This window comes from Giraffa tippelskirchi, chromosome 7 (assembly GCF_054371585.1).
Source record: "Giraffa tippelskirchi isolate mGirTip1 chromosome 7, T2T-mGirTip1v1.2.pri, whole genome shotgun sequence".
Taxonomy (NCBI): domain Eukaryota; kingdom Metazoa; phylum Chordata; class Mammalia; order Artiodactyla; family Giraffidae; genus Giraffa; species Giraffa tippelskirchi.
The window spans coordinates 146,973,356-146,994,288 of record NC_137281.1 but is presented as its reverse complement, the minus strand read 5'-3'; the positions used below and the strand labels follow the sequence as shown (position 1 = coordinate 146,994,288).

General features: G+C 38.9%; 1 protein-coding gene across 50 annotated transcripts in view; it reads right to left on the bottom strand.

Moving 5' to 3' along the window:
- TTLL5 (tubulin tyrosine ligase like 5) overlaps nucleotides 1–20,933 on the bottom strand; it is a 317,966-nt gene that overhangs the window by 190,995 nt on the left and 106,038 nt on the right. For 38 of the 50 annotated variants that reach the window (XR_014059294.1, XR_014059293.1, XR_014059296.1 and 35 more), the window contains 6 exons: nucleotides 15,829–15,949; nucleotides 13,190–13,336; nucleotides 11,985–12,088; nucleotides 9,289–9,416; nucleotides 5,943–6,026; nucleotides 4,992–5,387 (listed from right to left, as the gene is read on the bottom strand). Coding sequence is in view for 45 of the 50 variants with exons in the window: in XM_081509290.1 (XP_081365416.1) it covers nucleotides 4,992–5,387; nucleotides 5,943–6,026; nucleotides 9,289–9,416; nucleotides 11,985–12,088; nucleotides 13,190–13,336; nucleotides 15,829–15,949 (980 nt within the window). In the remaining 5 variants the exon portion in view is untranslated. The remainder of the gene's footprint in view (nucleotides 1–4,991; nucleotides 5,388–5,942; nucleotides 6,027–9,288; nucleotides 9,417–11,984; nucleotides 12,089–13,189; nucleotides 13,337–15,828; nucleotides 15,950–20,933) is intronic. The other 12 variants (XM_081509315.1, XM_081509324.1, XM_081509316.1 and 9 more) reach the window with 1 other exon arrangement.

Genomic DNA, 20,933 nt, shown 5'->3' with positions numbered 1-20,933 from the left:
GACTGATGTTGAAGCTGAAACTCCAATATTTTGGCCACCTGATGCAAAGAGCTGACTCATTGGAAAAGACCCTGATGCTGGGAAAGATTGAGGGCAGGAGGAGAAAGGGACGACAGAGGATGAGATGGCTGGATGGCATCACCGACTCGATGGACATGGGTTTGGGTGGACTCGGGGAGTTGGTGATGGACAGGGAGGCCTGGCGTGCTGCGGTTCATGGGGTCGCAAAGAGTCGGACGACGACTGAGCGACTGAACTGAAGTGAACTGATGGGACTGGATGCCATGATCTTGATTTTTTGAATGTTGAGTTTTAAGCCAGCTTTTTCACTCTCCTGTTTCATCTTCATTAAGAGGCATTTAGCTCCTCTTTAATTTTTGCCATTAGGGTGGTGTCATCTGCATATCTGAGGTTACTGATATTTCTCCTGGCAATGATTCCAGCTTGCGCTTCATCCAGCCCAGCATTTCACATGATGTACTCTGCATATAAGTTAATAAGCAAGGTGACAGTATACAGTCCTTTCCCAATTTGGAACTAGTCCATTGTTTTATGTCCCGTTCTAACGGTTGCTTGACCACAATATGTATGTCTTACCACAATATAAAAAGGTTTTCTAATTCTTTGTTGCTAATAGATTTTTAATATTGATCTTATAGCCATCTATACTGCTAAAATAATTATTTCTAATATATCTATAGCTTATTTTCAGTTTTCTATGTAGATAACAAATTATCTGTAAATAAATAAATACATTTAAATTCCTGCCTTTTGATGCTTACGTTTTAAATTTCTTGTCTTGTTATGCTGGGTCCTGACCTCCAGTAAAACACTGAATAGAAGCAAAGCCCAGGAGGCACGTCGGCACCCTCCCTTCCTCTTAAAGGGAATGCTTTCAATATCTCCCCATTTACACTAACATCTATGGTGAGATTTTGGTGGATACCCTTTTAAATGAGGGCTTCCTTCTCTTCCTAGTATGCTAAGAGTTAGTATCACGAACAAGTATAGAATTTTATCAAATTCTTTTTCTGCATTTACTAAAATGATGAATACAGTTTTTCTCCTTTAATCTGTTGATGTGACAAATGACACTTATAGATTTTCTACTGTTTTAAACCCTCCAGTATTCTCTGGGTAAACTTGTTCATGGGATCTTATCTTTTACATTTGTTGCTGGATGTGGTTGGCTCATATTTTGATTAGAATTTTTGCATTTGTGTTCATAAATGATTCTAGTCTGTAATTTCCCTGATACTGTCCATAACTGGTTTTGCTATCAAGATTAAACTAGCCATACAGAATAATTTAAGGATTATTATTTCTTTTCCATGCTCTATGACAAGTTTAAGATTGGAATTATCACTCCCTTGGAAGAATGTCAACATTCATCTATAAAATCATCTGGGGCTCAAGTTTTCTTTGTGAAAATTATTGTATAATAGTTACAATATCATTCAGCCTTTCTTTGTCTTCTTGAGCCAATTTTACTTATGCTATATTTTTGGTGGCTTTATCCATTTTGTGTAGATTTTCAATTTATTGGCACACAGTGGTTAACAGTATTCTAATATTTTTTTCACCCAAGCTAATTTGTATTTTCTGTGTGCTTTTCCTTCTTCATATCATTTATCCATTTATGTCTTCTCTCTTTTCCTCATCAGTCTCACCAAAGGTTGCTCCACCACCTTAGGCTTTTCAAAGAATTTTTGGCTTTGATATTTTCTCTACTTTATTTTTGAAATCTGTAATTTTTACTTTTGTCTTTGCTCTTTAACATATCTTTTTTCTTTCTCCTTTATTTAGATTTATAATATTGCTGTTTTTGTAACATCTGAGATCAGATATTTAGCCTTCTTTCTTTTCAAATATAAGTATTTATGGCAGTAAATGTCCCTCCAAATACTGTTTTTCATTGCTCTCCACACATTTAAATATGGAAGTTTTTTCATTATCTTCCAACTCTAAAACTTGTACATTTATTTCCATTATGATCTCTTCAAACCCTCTTTCTTTGCTGACTTATAAAATTTCTTTATCTATTAGTAATAGAAATCATTGGAAATCTCCCACTAATATAGTGGATTTACAGATTCCTCATGTAATTGTATCAATTTTTGTTTTACTTATTTGGAGGTTATTTTGTTAGGCGCAGTTAGAACTGTTATCTTTCTGCTGAACCAAACTTTCTGTTTTATGTAATTACTCTCTATATCTGTTAAGAAAATTTTATCTCTTAAAGCCTAATATAAGTTAATATATGCTAAGTTAGGGCTTCCCTTGTGGCTCAGCTGGTAAAGAATCCAGCTGCAATGCAGGAGACCTGGGTTCAATCCCTGGGTTGGGAAGATTCCCTGGAGAAGGGAAAGGCCACCCACTCCAGTATTCTGGTCTGGAGAATTCCATGGACTGTATAGTCCATGGGATCGCAAAGAGTCAGACATGACTGAGCAACTTTCACTTTTCCACTAAGTAAAGTTAGCATATATTAATACAGCTATACCACTTCTTTTCTGGTTGGTATGCTGAGAGTTATTATCATGAATGAGCACAGAATTTTATCAAATTCTTTTTCTGCATCTACTAAAATGATGAATACAGTTTGGGAATGAGGTTAAGATATTATTTAAACTTAAGACTTTTTGGCATTTCTTTCTTCATCCTTTTACTTTCAACCATTCGATGTCCTTATTTTTACAAGTGTCTTTCTCTGCTAAACAACATATAGTTGGATTTTAAAAAAAATCAATGTGACACTAACAAGTTCAGTCCATTTATATTCATTTGATTCTTCATATATTAGGACTTGGTTTACCATCTTTAAGTTTCCATTTCTTGCATTTTCTAAGCTTTGTGTTTTCTGTGCTTCTATGTCTATAGGTGTTTCCCCAGGCCCAAGTCATTTCTCTTCCCAAATGTTTAAGTTTTCATATTTTAATTTTTTCAGTGGTGACCCCTGAAACATGATACAGCATATATATCATGAAAAAGTCTAAATCATATCTTAACCTCATTCCAAAACTATTCAATCACCACAGAAAAATTTGACTCCGATCACCTATAGGCTATTATTGCAGTCAACTATATAATGTTATCTATATATTATTGTCCAGTACTGTTTAAGCCATTCACAGTATGGTTTCTGACCACAGTGGAAATAAGCTAAAAGGCAATTACAAAAAACAGAGAATGCCAACTATGTGAAAATTAAACAATAAAAACAATCCATGGGTCAAGAAAGAAATCACAATGGAAATTAGGAAATATTTTCAAACTGACTAGCTTCTTCTGTTCCTTACCATTCTCTGGGAAATGTATGAACAAGAAAGGTTTAAAAAAGAAGTTCTGATGATAACACAAGGTATTGGCGACACTGACCTTACTGAATTTTTTTCACATGGGAGAGAAAATTTAAATCAGAACATAATTGAGTACTATTATATTGATTTTATAAGATTAAATCATAAGAATAATCACTCAGAATTAGCAGAAATACACATATTTGTACATATTTGTATTTATGACATTAAAATAGACCATTTAGTATGTGATTCAAATTTCATATTATAATATTCATTTCATTTGAAATCAGATATCAATTAAGAAATATATGCTGGCTATTTATTCAGGGCATGGAAGCAACTTAAATCTCTACCAACAGAGGAATGGATAAAGAAGATGTGGCACAAATATACAATGGAATATTACTCAGGCATAAAGAAGAACAAAACTGGGTCATGTGTAGAGATGTGGATGGACCTAGAGATTGTCATACAGAGTGAAGTTAAGTCAGAAAGAGAAAAACAAATATATATCATATATTAACACATATATGTGGAATCTAGAAAAATGGTATAGATGATCTTATTTGAAAAACAGAAACAGGGAAACAGATGTAGAGAAGAAATGTTTGGACACCAAAGGGGGAAAGAGGGGATGGGATAAATTGGCAGATTGGGATTGATCTATCCACTACTATGTATAAAACAGATAACTAACTAGAACCTACTGTATTGCACAGGGAACTCTACCTAATGCTCTGTGATGACCTGCATCAGAAGAGAATCTACAAAGAGTGGATGCATGTATCTATGTGACTGATTCACTTTGCTGCGCAGCAGAAACTAATGCAACGCTGTAAAGCAACCATATTCCAATAAGAATTAATTTAAAAAAAGGAAAATAGAAATATATATTGGCTATTTCTAATGCCACAGTAATGAAGACAACGTGGCACTGGCATAAGTACAGATACATAGATCAGTGGAACAGAACTGAGATTCCAGAAGTAAACTCTTACATTTAAGATTAAATGATTTTTCACAAGAGTGCCATGACAATTCAACAGGGAAATAATACTCTTTCAACAAATGGTGCTGGGACAACTAAATATTCACATGCAAAAGAATGATAAGACCTTTATGCCACACCATATAAAAAATTCTATCAAAATGGATAAAAGACTAAACTATAAAATTCTTAGAAAAAATAGACATCTTTGTGACCTTGGGTTAGGCAATAGTTTTTCAGATATATCAAATGCACAAGCAACAACAAAAAAAATAAATTAGACTTCATCAAGATTAAAAATTTTTGTGCATCAAGAAAATGAAATGACAAACAACAGAATGAGAGAAAATACTTCTAAATCAAGTATCTGGCAAGGGACTTGTATCCAGAATATATAAAGAGCACTTACAACTCAACAACAAAAAGGCAGCTATCACAATTATCCCTTGACCACACTGTAAGCTCCCAGTAAACAGAAGCCCTATTTTATTCATCTCTTTATCTTCAGCACCTAAAAGAAAGCACTGCATTTTCTTATCAGTGAATGAACGTCACTGGACCAAATGCAAGACTTCTCCTTAGTCACAGCCTGCGCCCCTTTATCTTTCAAAAGAAAAAGCAAAGGGAAGAGATGACATTCTTTTTTCATTGGGGCTGGGGAGGAGCTGACATTGTGGACTCCCTTTCATTTTCTCACTCACCTGCCTTTGCTGAAGAGGGACGAGACAGTTTCTGGCTATAGATGTGTGCAGCACTTTGGAAAGAGGAAAAGGGGCCAATGGTGTAACTGCCTGATCGACAGCGTGGCAGGCCAGCGGGGCTTGGTACGGTCTGTGTCCCAGGATGGATGGAGAGAGAAGCACTGTCAGGGACTGTGCTCAGTAAAACTGCTGGCTGGTGAGGCATGCTGGGGATAGCAGGAGGGATCTGAGATAGAGAATGGCGACCCGGCCCTGGTGAGAGGTCAGAGGTGGTAACAACAGATGACAAGTGGGTGTTGGGAATTTTCTGCAGAAAGGTAGCAGCAGGACCAGAGAAAGAAGTAGAAGAATTGGTATAGATTAATTTAGCCTCTTTTTCTGCTGAAGTGGTAAATCCTATTAAAATAAAAACAAACAAAAACAGATCATGTTAGGAAAAACTAACACATAATCTCTATTTGTAAACATGAACATTTTTAAAATCAAACTAACCTTAGCATGAAACAGATACTATGAAAAATACAAATTTTCAAGAACTTAATGAATTTTGCCCACTGAGACAATCTGGCATTTTAGAAATTGTTCATTTCAAGACCTGTTAAAAGCTGGCGTTGTGACTACCTCCATCAACCACAGTGGGTGTTTTATAAACGTCAGGGCATCAGGACAAAGTTTCTGGTAATGAGAGCTAACTCCTCTCCCTCTGATTTTCACCTTTCTAGAAACAAGTGCTCAGAATTTTAAACATTAAGAAAATGAAAAATTCCTTGGAAAGATGTTAACTGGTTATCGGTAGATAAAAGGAAATTCTAAAAGAGAAGGAAAAACAAAGAAAATGAACTTTCTGCAGTAATGCTGCATGCTCTAAAATCATTTAATATCTGATGAGTTTCCTTTTATTAAGGGATTTATCTGAGAGCAGCAAATCTATGCAGGTTTGAAGTCACTCACGAGATAATTTATCAGAGTGAATTTCTGTTGTCTGTTGCTGTTTGGGCTGCTTTATTTTCACTTCTTCCATCGTTTCAGGGTGATCTGAAATAAATAAATACTGAGCTTAGGTTCTGTCACTAATCAAACACTAGAACACCACTCTACACGTAATTTTGTTTCCAGAATATAATGCAACTAGTAATCAGTGCCAAGAACTATTGCATTTCTCGCTGCACTTTTCCAAGGATGGCCATGTCCATATCCCTGTTGAGTGGCACACCAGGCAAATGATTCCAAACTAGCCCCAAGCCCAGTTCCAGCTGATTGAACCAGGGAAAGATATGGAAACCCAGGGCAGCAATCCATGGACTGCGGACAAACTAGGTAGGACCTGACTGGGAAAGACAATAAGTCAGGGCAGTAAAGGGGCTTCCCCTAGGTGGCGCTAGTGGTAAAGAATCCGCCTGCATTGATGTAAGAGACATGGGTTTGATCCCTGGGTCTGGAAGATTTCCTGGACGAGGGCATGGCAATCCACTCCAGGATTCTTGCCTGGAGAATCCCATGGACACAGGAGTCTGGTGGATTATGGTCCATAGGGTCGCAAAGAGTCAGACACAACTGAAGCTACTTAGCGCGAATGCCAGGGCAGTAAGATGCCTCTGTCAAGAATTCAAATTTGGAGAACTAAGAGACCAAACTGGTTGGTGGTACACACTGGAGCAAAGAAGTCACAATACATACGGACAGAGAACTGCCAAGAGATGAAAATAACAGTCCCAGTATTTGCTGGCATGATACCTGAATACCACAACAGCTCTGTATCTTAATCTCCTCAGTTTTCCTTGAATAAGTTGAGTGAATTTGCTTATTAATCAGTACATTTAATAAGAAAATCTTTCTAATAAAATAAATTTCCACTGTAATAAACCAGGTTTTCTTTTCCTACTACAGAAATTTGAAATAGACATCCAGAGCTAATCATACACTTAGAGAAATGTTCCCAAAATCTTTTCTCAAGGGCCAAGTTCATACAAAAACTTAAGAAAGGCCATTTTACAGATCATCTTTCAGAATGCAAGAATAAAGACATATGAATTCTCTTCTTTCCAGCACTATCAGCAGTGGTAATACTGTCACACAATTGTTTGTTCATGTTTGAAACAAGTCCAAATACTATCAAATGTCATAATGTTGTTCCCTTGATTGAGGCCTTCCTACTGCCTGTCTAGTTAATCTTGATTGGTATTGCTAGGTATAAATGTTACAGTAAGTCTCCTACAGACAAACATTCAAGTTGCAAACTTTCAAAGATGTGAACATACCCCTGTATGCCAGTTGCTGTACAGTTGTTTAGTCGCTAAATCATGTCTAATTCTTTCAAGACCCCACAGACTATAGCCTGTCAGGCTCCTGTGTCCATGTATGAGATTTCCCTGGCAGGAATACTGGAGTGGTTTGCCATTTCCTGTTCCAGGGGATCTTCCCGACCCAGCGATCGAACCTGCACCTCTAGCACTGTCAAGCGGATTCTTTACCACTGAGTCACCAAGGAAGCTCTGTTGTACAGAACTGTACTTTTTCAAGGTACTGAACTATAAGATTAAAAATGCTTTATTTTTGTGCTCATTTTCTATGTATTATTTGTGTAAAAAGTATTATAAACCTATTTAGTACTTAGTTGGGAACCTAGGCTAACTTTGTTGGACTTACAAACAAAATTGGACTTACGAACACGCTGTCAGAATGGAACTCATTCGTTATGTCGGGGACTTACTGTATTATGTAAAGGTAGTCCTTAACACATGAACCCCAGAATCTCTGAGGATCCAACTGTACAAACAGGCGCTGCTAGTACCTGTTGTCAAGGCTTCCCCATTAGTGCCAGGGGAGCAGTTACTATCTGAATGCCAAGCTGGGACCTCACCTCCCTAGGTTAGTACACAGTTCCCTTTCCATTACAAAAACTCCTCAGTCTCCCTTCCCCAACACTGTTATAGGATCTTTTCAGAGATTCTGTCAACCTTCTTCCTGAATTTACTCATACAACTTCATCAAGCAGACAATAAATATTATAAAGTCAAGAATTTTGACTGTCCTGGTCCCTGCTCTCTCTAGCAACTACTATTATCATAATGTCTGACATTTAATAGGTGTCTATTAAAAAATACGTAAAAGGAATGATGAAAAGATGAATAAATTAGCTTTAGAACTTAGATTTAGGGAGGCTCAAAGAAGAGGGCGGACTCAGAAGGATTTTTGCTAATATAATACTTCAATTATACAGTGAGCTAGACAGGCTTTTGTAGACTAGCCTCTGCAGCTAATCAGTTTTGAAAACATTAACACTGCTTCCTCAGGAAAACGCACCCTACATTTTAGATGCTCAATTGTCTTGGCTCTTTCCACATTAGGCTATGATCACCTTAAGAGTAGCGAAGAAGTCTACATCTCTGAGTCTAGTGGTTAGCATACTACAAAATTAGTATATTGATTATCTGTGTCTTATACTCCCATCTAGATTTTAAATGAATCTCATACTTGAAGCACAAGCTTTGTTTATAACTGAGTGTTGCTGCTGTTTTTTTTGATCATATGACATGGGCTGGATAGTTTGGTCCACATCAGTTTGAAAATCCCCAATCCTGGAGTTCCCCAGCAGTGAGAAATTTTTGAAATGTGTGGGAACATTGGGTTATCACAATGACTGAAGGAAGACAGCGGCATTTAGGGCTTGTGACTAAGGGTATGAGACATCCCACCAGGTATGTGGGAATAATCCTGCACAACAAAGAATTCTCATACCCCAAATACAAATGGTGATAAGCTGAAGGAAGCAAAAAAAACTTAACAAGAGTGAGAAGTAATCATCAGGAGAAGCAGAGGAACAGAGATTAGGGGCACAAGCTTTGAGTCAGGAAGACTAAAGTTCAGATTCCTGCCCCACTGGACAGTGATGGGCACCCCTGAGCAAGTTACTCCACCTCTTTCAGCTCTGTTTCCTCATCTGCAGAGAAGTCTTATAATAGCACCTACTCCATATGGTTTTTGCAAGTAAAAAAATAAGATCATGTCCAATAGACAGTAACATGAGTTCTCACAAAATGTTAGCTGTTATTAGTTTGTCTTGAAAACAACTCTCTACCGTTAATTTTCATGGGAAAAAAAAAAATTAGAACATAACCCTCTTCATTTTTAGGACAAAAATACAAGGCTTTCTCACTCTCCCACCCCCACAACTACAAAATTTTACCACCTTGGAGTCAATTAGTGTTTAGGCAACACATTATTTTTGGTTCTCCTCTGCGCATCTCACTTTTTCACTTGTTCTTCTTATTTTTCATTAATTAACCAACATACTTACCACCCTTTGCCCCGCTATCAGAAAAACTGTTGCTGTTTTTGGGAATTTTTGAGTGCGTCCCCAGGAAGACACTCGCAGACTTGTTTTTTTGGGTATAAAAAGTCAACACCTCCTCCAGTTCAGCCTCACTGAAATGGGGAGAAAAAGGATGGTCAGAACAGGAAGCTGTTCTGGAAAATCTTTCCACCAGACTTTATTATGGAAATGGAGTACGCTGAAGAAGGGGAAAACGAAAAGCACAAGCTGAAAACTCCCTATTAATAGATAGTTAAAAAGGAAAATAAATGAAGTAGTCTGAAAATTTTAAAGCACAACAAGGTTTTATTTATTCCACAGTGAATTTTCTAGATCTGCACTGTCCAATATGGCAGCCACTAGTCATATGTGACTATTTAGATTTAAATGAATTAAAATTAAAGATCCATTTCCTTGGTTACATTAACCACATTTCAAGTAGTCAGTAGCAACAACACAGAAAGTTCTACCGGACAGCCATGTTCTAAATCAGGGGTCAACCAGGAACCAACTGTGGGCCACAACTGACCAGCAGTCTGTTCTTGTATGGCTCCCAGCTAAGAATGGTTTATACATTTTTAAAGAAGAATATGCTGTAAAGACTACACGGGGTTCACTAAGTCTGAAATATTTATTATGTGGTCCTTGACAGTTTGTCCACCTACCACTTCTAGATAATTGGAGTATATTCACTAAAGGAGTCACTTTGTCATAAACAAGGAGATTCACTAGTGTATCCAGGGAAGATTTCCCTTACCATCTATACAATGGAGATTGAAACAGTCTCTAGGTAACTTCAAATATAGAAATTATATGCACTTTTTATGAATACCCACAAAATGAAAAGCATAAGGAAACAGAAGAGGGCCTGTTTACTAGAATTCCTGCAGTAAACATATTATGCCTGGTTTTTTTTTAACATTTGTAGCAGCTTCTCAATGGCCTTTTGCATTTTTTTTCACAGAGCCTGTCAATGTTCCAGGTAAGTGACCTTCAAATAAGCAAAATACTCCTGCATCATTACAAAGAACCTATATCCCAGCTTCAGAATACACTGCAGTGACAACCCCAGAAACTGCTTCTATGAACCTCAGGGTAAACTCCAAGGTCTCCGAAGTAGCAAAGAGCCAGCAGAAAGCAACTCGAGAAACCATAAAGATCCAAAGCTGAGGGTGCAAACAGATGACTGCCTCTGCCTGTCAGTGTGTTTTATTTGGCCCTTCCCAGAAAAGGGAAAGATTAAGGTTGGCCAAAATATAAACTGCTCTATACCTCTGTCTTACCCTCTGCCCACTTTATAATGTATGTTTTCCTGCCTGACTCCTGTGGGTAAACTGAATTTGCCAACCCTGACAAACACAGGTATCCAAGTCACACTTCAAATGTAATAAAAGAACTGATGCTACTGCATATTTCCAACAATCAGCACAATCCACAATCAGTAGTAAATATGTTCTAAAATATTTTATCTCCAAGTCTGTATCATTGGTTAACAGTATATATAATTAATTTTTAGCAGCTGAATAGGCCTGGTAGGGGTAACACTCTTCACTTCTTAAAAGGTTGCTTTTTAGTTTCTTTTTTTTATATTTCAGAGATTTTGAAGATCTCTAGGAAGAACTAGAAATTAGTGTTTTAACTTTAAAAGTAGAGCCATTTTCTGAACATAATCCAGCCTGTTTTTCTTTTCTATTTTCATAATGGTGAGGTAAGAAACTACTTGCTTTGTTTCTATGCTTGCTTTATCAACCATATTCCTCACGACCTAAGAATGTCAACAAAATAACATTACACAATTATGAACTCCTATAAAATGATGTATTTGTTTGTTGTGTGTTTAAGCACATGATCCTGGGGCTATAATTAGGTGCGTACAAAGTATTACACACAGATCACACTATGTTGGTGGTTGATAAATCACCACCTGACTTAACGTCACAAATCAACAAAGAGTTGATTTTCTACTGCTTTTCTTCCCACTGGGACTTTGATGACTGAAGACTAACTAAGGCAGATTTACAAATGTTTTATGCTTTATTTTAGTAGTTTTGTACAGCCCTCTACTTAAGAAAAAAAGCTCTCCAGGACAAGTCTTATAAAATTAAAAATTAAATGCCTTTATTACTTCTTCTTTTGCAAACATACTGTAAATGGACAAAGTGGTCTGGCTAATTTGTATTAAGATAGAGAGCTGAATGTTGATATTTTCAATCCCTAAAGGTTAACCTTAAGCATGAAGGACTTGTTTTATTTTATATAAATTAGGCATAACCCTCATAGTGCTGAAAAACTGCCAACTCCTCAACCCACTCAATGTAGGCAAAATGTGGTCATCTCCACTCCATCAGTAGGTCAGGAATAAATTCAGATCCAGTAAACACTAGAAGCCTCTAACTTCAAATTTCTAAAGTGCTCCCTCAGCACTTTAAGTGGTGTGTACTTTGAAGGCTGTCTAGAAATATAGCCCAGATACCCAGCAGCAGTGTTTTGATAACTGAAACCATGACAACTGCCAATAATTGGCTGAGATATGGAGACACAAAGACTATGAAACCCTTTTTCTCTTCTTATAAGTGATTGTACTCACATCCATGTTAGAAACAAGAGAATACTGGGAATTCAATGGGGCAGTGTGGAAGACAGAATAAGGTACTATTTTATTAATGAAGAATGTCTTCTACCTTGCTTGTCTGATGAACTCCTGAAAGTTTTCCGAATTCACCCCATCTTCCTCTTCTTCCTCAAGTTTCTTCTTTGATTTCTTTTCAGCCATTTGCTCTGTTTCCTATCCAGTCCCCAATCCCAAAGAAAAACAAGATAAAACTGACTCCTGATAAATGCACACTTCATCATCTAGTTTCTTTATCATTGGGTTAATTTGTCTTTATAGAAAAGACATTCACTTCTTCAATGTCCTTTGGCCACCTATAAATTTGGTATATTATTTTCTGCCATCATTTCATGAAACATTTTAAAGTTTCCAACTCAGAGTTGCAGAATAAACATAAATTTTTATCATGTTTTTATTTATATACTCAGGTAGCCCTGTGAAAAAAAGGGCCTTGGTGATGTCTGTGGTCACACTTGAAGTGTGACAACAGACACACTATATTTTGTCACAGTTAGGAGGAGATAAGCTCAGACTTGGAAGACACTTCTATAGCAGCATCCAAATTGCATAAATTCTTCACTTATATAAGACAAAATTCTCAACAGAGCTTGAGTAGCTATGCAGCTATGGATTTGTTGTGTTGATCTTGTATTGACCATTCCACACATTCTACAAAAGCTATTTAAATTTCCAGGACTCAGATTTCTTATCTGAAAAATGAGCACACTCCCAGCTCCTCCCATTCCAAAATGACATTTCTAAAGCATTCTAAGAGCCTTGGATAAAAGATGCTTTGCAAATCATTCTCACTAAATAGTCAATTTTCTGGCCTTGGTTGTAAAACAAAGTCACTATCTAAAATGTTCTAGAGAACAAAGCATAACTCTCTCAGGAAAGAAGACTGTGTCATTATATTAAATCCACAGTTCAAATGTGCTCTCAAAAAGTCAGTTCACCACTGTCTCCAGACACAGTAACAGTAATGACAATGCAAGTTCACACAGCCCAGGATTCATCTCAGGTGCAACAGCACTCAAAAGGAACATGCTTCCGGATGAGAATGAACCATGGCCTCTGGGCCTTCACAAGTAATAAGTAGCTTTTCAGATGAGCTGGGTTAAGAAGTGAGGTCCTGCTCCCCATAACTGTCACACACAGCACACGATGATGCTAGAAGGGAAAAACACCATCTTCACCCAGCTGGACAGAGGCTTCTACCTATTTCTGACAGTGGGTGGTGATCCAAAGCACAGGACTAACGGATGAACCACCTACCTTGTTGTACACAGTGATAAAGTCACCCAGCTGGTGGGCCAGGATTCTTCTGCGTTCCACAAGTGCCAGTCTCCGACTGGGTAATACCATCCTCAGTGAGTGCTGGAGGTTACTTGATGCTCGCTTGAGGAAACGAACCACTAGCTCCTATAAATTAAAGAGTCATTGGGGAGAAAAAGAGATTGTGCTAAGCAACAGAAGACAAGCTACAAGGGGATTATACAATAGAGAGATAAGAAGAGGTATACTGTACTCTTCAACAAATAAGACCCAGAGCAAACATATGAGGTATAACAAGAATACAGCCACATAAGAACAAAACAAAACAAAACAAACGTAGTGTCTTCCCTTAATAAGCTGACAATGAGAAAATCAAAATCAAGTCTATATGCGAATAACTATGTAATAAAGTAATAGCTGTAAAAGTACCACAATTCACATACACATAGTACTACAATAATCCAAACTGCAGCCATCACTTCTAATAGGGTGATCAGAGAAAAGTGCTTAGGAAAAGACAGAGGTAGCAGAAACTAAAACCATGGGAGCACAGGAAGTCATCAAAGATGAGAAGGGAGAGAAAGAATACAGAAATACTGACACTTCGAGGTAGGAAAGAGGAGGAAGAATCAGAAAACAAACAACCAGCAACAACAACAAACCATGACAGAAATATCAGAAATGTACAAATAAACCCATGAGAAAACAGCGTCATGGAAGCCAAGGGAAGAAGGTACTCGTGTCACAAGCTTCCGAGAGGCTGAGTTGAGAAAGGACCACAGCTACTTTCAGCACAGTAAAGGGAATGGAGGGAAGAGGTTAAGAAATGAATGGATAATGAAGAAAAATGGCGAAGAGGAGAAACTCCTGACTTAAAACGTTTAGTGACAAACAGAATTGTTACTAAGCTTGAAAGGCGATAGCTTTTTATTTATGTATTTTTTCTTCCCCAAGAATAAGGGTGCTTTTAGAGTTGCACGTTGGCAAGGAGAAAACAGTGAAAAGTCATTAAGGGGTAGAAGAGATACATCTCACTTGAGATGGGGCAAAGGATTTTGAAATCTGAGTATCGATCAGATCATTCAACTTGGATCAGACAAGGCAATTCTACACCTACCTTTGTCATAAACAAGACCACTGTCACAATCACCAGGTAATGAGTGAGGTTTTGCTGTCTAGATAGATTTTTATTTGGGAATACACAGAATTGATACTAAGTTCTACAGTGGTGATCCTAAATATTCCTATTAAAAGCTCCATTGAAATCCTGTGTGAATTCTAAGCCAGCAGCTGCAATGGTTATTCTCTTCTGAGCTATATTTCTTTTCTTCTTGAATTTGATTTTGGTTCATTGTTCTTTGGTGCCAATTTACTCCAACATAAAGAAATAGTCTCATAACCAGAGGGTTGGACTTCATAGTTCCACTCTGCTGTCTTTACTATGGGGTGGTTTAAGCTGCTATATTAAAACATTATTTTTTCACAGTGGAGCAGACAAACTGACTCTCAAAAAGGCAGTTTCAATTTTCCACTTGGAAAGAGTAGAGCTAACATTTTCCACTGATGGTTGAAGAATTATCCACAACACACAAGGTTTTATCTCTGGGTTGTATTGGCTACTTTAAATTCACGAGTTGTTTTCTGGGATATCCATCATGTTTTTATAATAAGTCCAGCATATTGTATGCCTCTCATATGCGGAGAACTGAAAAGTACAGTAGGATCACCATGAGCTGGCCAAAGGAGGCAGCTCAGACTTAGAGGTCCCTCTCCTTTCCGTGACAGATCTCTATGGTAAAAAAGTAAAGAATGGCTGTGGCTTCTTCTATAAGCACTGACGCTTCCAAAGAGCTTGAGGCTTCCTGTCATTCTGATCCAAAAAGGAAAACCTTGCTAGAATATTAAATTTTAGGCAGGTTCGAACGATTAATAACAGTAAAAATTATTACACAAGTTTGTTTTCAGTAATCTAAGAATTTTATAAAGTAACAACTAGTAAAGAAAGAAAATGCTAAACTGGAGGATGGTACATTCTCAGAGGGCCCATGATAAAGTGTTGACTTTGAAAGAGCTAACTCTACCCCTTAGGGAAGAAATCAAACGTCTTCCGATCCATGGAAACAGTGCAAGAGCAAATTATGTACAACTCTAACACCTGAGTGTAAGTTCCAGTTTCACCCCATACGAGCTACAGGACAACAGGCAGGTCCCCATTCTCTAGGTCTTTGTTTCCTCATCTGCAAAATGGGGATGACAGTGCCTATCTTAAAGAGTTAATACAATGTGAAGCTGCTTGAGAGAGGACCCTAAAAATTGTTATTCTTTTCTAGGGCTTTGCACAGGCCTGATGTCTAATGAGGAGTCAATTTCCATTTTCAAAATGAAGAAAACTGACACCTCAACACATATTGCAATGAGCGTGGATTCAAGATTTAATTCACAGTAAAGTAAGAGAAATCTATAAGCTACACTGTGGAAGGATTCCTTCTCCAGAAGTATACTGTTCTGTACCCTAGTATAGGGAACAAAGAAAGAAAAGAATAAAGAAAGAAAGAGGGAGGTAAGGGAGAAAGAGAGGAAAGGAAGAGAGAGAAAGAAAAAAGGGGAAAGTAAAAAGGTTACAACAAGAAGAACCTCACCATCTGTTCATCCTCCTTGGCAGCCCAGCTGGCACTGAACGTTTGACCTCCACTGTCTTTCATCAGGCGGATTTGAACATGCTGGAGATAGGCAGAGAATGCTATTCGGGCCTGCACTTTGCTACAGAAATCCAAAACAACACACCGTTATGAGACAGAATTGTGCACCAACCAAATGCGTGCTTGCCTTTCTCAATGTGGCCTTTGACGATCCTTCTATTAGGATGGCTATGAAAAATGAAGCCCATCATACAGTCACTGAATAAAGATTCCTTCTATCTAGCACAAGAGATTTCTGCTTTTTCTATTTAAAGAATCAGAGATGAAGAATCCTACTTATTTTCTCATTATTACCACACTGGGGGAAAAAATCAAACAAGAAAAGAGATTCATCTTTTCTACTCTTAAATCTTATCTCTTTGGACTTTTAAACAACTTTCTTGAGGAAATGGACAAGAAAGTACTAAATTTTCATAAGAACCTTGGTATTGATATAGAAAGGTTTTTCTGCCCTGTGCTTATGTGTGTTCAGTCACTTTTGTCATGTCCGACTCTGTGTGACCCCACGGACTGTAGCCCGCCAGTCTCCTCTATCCATGGGATTCTCTAGACAAGAATACTGGAGTGGGTTGCCATGCCCTCCTCCAGGGGGTCTTCCCGATCCAGGGATCCAACCTGCGTCTCTTATGTCCCCTGCACTGGCACGCGGGCTCTTTACCACTAGCGCCATGGGCCCTTAAAGACATACTTATCAGTTACTACAAAAGGATGGCTTTTGTTATGGGATCTGATTCCGGGTGTGCGAAAGCCTCCAAAGCAGCAAAGAGATAAATCTTACGAAGGAACTTTTGAGACCAAATTTTAAGTTCAGGCTTTTTTCTCAACTGCAAGACGGGACTGGCTGGAGCCCAGAACAAATGAGTGAGGTCCAGCAGACTTTGGCGCAGAGGCACTGATGGGCTAGGACAAGCCCAGATGTTTGGTGGGAAAAAGACACGTGTGCGTACAGTAAATAGCACCTCAGCGACACCTCTGAAGAGCCCAGCTGACTTCTGCTTGGGGCCCTAGGTAGGCAACAAGGAACTCTGACCAAGCCAGCCTTCAGCGGACAGAAGTACCAGAAAAACCACTGATGACTTTCACTTCAGCTGTGAACTGCGGCAGATCTGTTTTCCTTCAGGAGAGCTTTTGGTTACTTCAGCTGCTCGGCCTTCTGACACACTGGCCAAAATTACGTCAGTGAGGATTAGGGCCCAACACCAGCTCTGTTTATACTCCTCACACATGCCATCACTGAAGGCTCTCTACTCACTGTTCCCCAAGGTTAGGACGAAGGACTGGTCCAGAGTAAACTGGAAATCCTAGGAGGGTCTACGTCCAGCTTCTGTGTGTGTGTCGGAAGGGACGGAGGTAGATTTGCTTTTCAAGCTCCTCAGAACATGAAATGTAAAGCTGCACCTTTGTCACTAGTAAGAACAGCTTAGGGGAGCACAATATGATTTTGAAATGTGTATTTTCAAATGTTTCTCATCAAGGCCACACTTAAAATCCTTGTTCTGGAGACCATATATCACTTTCCTCTCAACCACTCCCATAAGCTTTCCCTCCACAACAAATTATTTTCAAGTCAAAGTGAAGGGAAAAAAACAAAAAACAAACAACCTCTGCACTTTGGCCAACAAATTCACTTGCAATATAATGAGCTACAAGTGCCATGTTTCAGACACCTACAAATGGAGCAGAATACCCAATTTTATTGATTATTCCTCTAACATTAAAATATAGAGGTCTTTGGATAAGGGAATTATTGCTTGGAAGTTGAGATTTCAATCATTATTTTGTGGCAAATCATTGTTGTAAATCAAATGAACAAGTATTGCGTTTTCCATTTCTAAAAATCTCACTAAGAGAACTTCCACGGGGTCACAAAAGAGTCGGTGATGACTTCGTAACTAAACAACAACAACAAACCTTACTACAGAGATCTGTGAGATGTTAATCCTGAGGGTGTCCCCTAAGGTACTGGAGATACTGGTCAGCTAGAAATCTGCAACAAACAAGCCAAAAATCTAGAATGATTTACACTGGAGAAATCTATTTTTAAAACATAAAAGCCTTTGTAGATCCTCAGTATGCAAAATATACAACTAGTGGGCTGGGGCTTAGAGTCTTGAAGCCTTGCCATGGACCACCCCCATATCCCTCAGGAGCCAATGAGATGCCCCATAGAATGAGAGGCAGCTCAGGGGAACAGAGTTTGAAAACCACTGATTTATACGAACACACCCTGCAATTATAACAGCTTACTCATTGAAACTGAGATGTGTGAGATTTAGGAATAACTAATTTATTTCTACAACATCTAAGTAGAATGTTACTGCTGAAAAGGACCTTAGAATATAATTCAGTAGTTTTGAAATGTTCCATTTCAATTCAGTGGATTCTTCTTTCCCCTCTAGAGAGCACAGTCTAAAAAACCTGTCTATGTCTAACCTGATAACTTGGCCTAACGGAAAAGAAAACTGAGACACTCTGACTTGCCTGTGATCACACAGCCAGTTGGTAAGCAATGAAAAGTCACAGCCAAATCTTCTGAGCTCAGCGTGCTCTCCACTAATGGAACCACTCTCATTCTCCCCGCACCATTCCAAACCTCAACCCTACCCTCCAACCTCCTAAACACCAATATCACTCTCCAGCCTTGCGGTTTAAGAACTGACCTCTAGCTTAGAAAATAAAGGCCATCATGCATAAACACCTACACTTCCTGACTCTTTAACTTCTAATTACTGCATTCAACCCACAGTGCTTTAGGGGTTTCCCAGGTGGCTCAGTAGTAAAGAATCTGCCTGCCAGTGCAAGAGATACTAGAGACGAGGGTTCAATCCCTGGATCAGGAAGATCCCCTAGAGTAGGAAATGGCAGCCCACTCCAGTATTTTTGCCTGTAAAATTCCATGGACAAAGGAGCCTGGTGGGCTGCAGTCCATGGGGTCACAAAGAGTTGGACATGAGTGGGCATGTACGCACACCTACTACTTTCTTTCTGACTTAGAGGGTGAGGGACCCCTCCACTGGCCTCTTTCTACCTTCCTATACAACAATATATCCATTTCTGTATCTGTTCTGTATCTCTGATTCTTTTACCATCAAATCCTCCCCCTAAACTATAAATCAGCTCCAGAATCCCTATCTTAAAAAATCTTTTTTCTCTTAGCTTGCTCTCTGATGAGTTCTCACCTTCCTTTCATTCATTGTCAAACCCTCTGAAAAAGTCAGTTCACACTTGCTTTCCTATTTACTCAGCTTACAGTTTCTCTTCTATCCACAAAGTCCACACTCATGTCCTAAATGCAAGAGACTGTTCTGAGGCCTCATTCTAAACAGGGCTGCCTGAGGCACTCACTCTTCAGCTTAAAACTCTCATCTTGTACCTTTTACCACCCTGCCTCCTCCCAGTTTTATAAATATCTCTCTAACAGCTATTTCTTGATCTCTTACTATAGAAAGTTGGTTTTCTCCAGGCATCAATTCTCTTCCTTTTCTCGTTGCCCATATTTACTGAACTAAACTGAAATGAACAGGTTCATCTACTCTGAAGCTGTACAGTCCTATTCAACTCTGACTTACAAAGCTGTATTTTCACCTATCTAGTCACCCTGCTTATTTAACTTATATGCAGAGTACATCATGAGAAATGCTGGGCTGGAAGAAACACAAGCTGGGATCAAGATTGCCGGGAGAAATATCAATAACCTCAGATATGCAGATGACACCACCCTTATGGCAGAAAGTGAAGAGGAACCAAAAAGCTTCTCAATGAAAGTGAGAGAGGAGAGTGAAAAAGTTGGCTTAAAGCTCAACATTCAGAAAACTAAGATCATGGCATCTGGTCTCATCACTTCATGGCAAATAGATGTGGAAACAGTGTCAGACTTGATTTTTTTGGGCTCCAAAATCACTGCAGATGGTGATTGCAGCCGTGAAATTAAAAGATGTTTACTCCTTGGAAGGAAAGTTATGACCAACCTAGATAGCATATTAAAAAGCAGAGACATTACTTTGCCAACAAAGGTCCATCTAGTCAAGGCTATGGTTTTTCCAGTGGTCATGTATGGATGTGAGAGTTGGATGGTGAAGAAAGCTGAGCGCTGAAGAATTGATGCTTTTGAACTGTGGTGTTGGAGAAGACTCTTGAGAGTCCCTTGGACTGCAAGGAGATCCAACCAGTCCATCCTAAAGGAGATCAGTCCTGGGTGTTCATTGGAAGGTCTGATGTTGAAGCTGAAACTCTAATACTTTGGCCACCTCATGCGAAGAGTTGACTCATTGGAAAAGACCCTGATGCTGGGAAGGATTGGGGGGCAGGAGGAGAAGGGGACGACAGAGGATGAGATGGATGGATTGCATCACTGACTCGATAGACATGAGTTTGGGTAAACTCTGGGAGTTGGTGATGGACAGGGAGGCCTGGCATGCTGCGACTCACAGGGTCGCAAAGAGTCGGACACGACTGAGCGACTGAACTGAACTGACTGAACATCTTCACCCCAGAGCTCTTCCACCTCACTGTGTCCCAAACAAAACACATTATTTTTATCATGAAACCAACTCCTGTGCCCCTTGTATTGACTGGCTGCAATATCACATGACCAAATTTGCAAAAATTTAGTCTCTGTGAGTTTCTTACATCCACAAAGACCAAGCCCTAGCAACTTTAACTTGCAAATTTCATTATCTCCATCCCATCCTCTTCACTCCTACAGCCATTGCTCTGATAGGGCCTTCATCTTCCCGGCTCTGGGCTACTTGAACAGCCCCTAACTCAGCACTCTACCCTTTGCTGTTGTTCAGTCATGTCCGCCTCTTTTTGACCCCATCGACTGCAGCACACCAGGTTTCCCTGTCCTTCATCATCTCCCGGAGCTTGCTCAAACTCATGTCCATTGAGTCGGTGATGCCATCCAACCATCTCATCCTCTGTCATCCCTTTCTCCTCCTGCCTTCAACCTTTATCCTTAGTTCTCCTCTCATCAATCACTATCCCACAATGCAACCAGAATTTACTTCCTAAATCAAGATCTGACCATATCATTCATCTGCTTA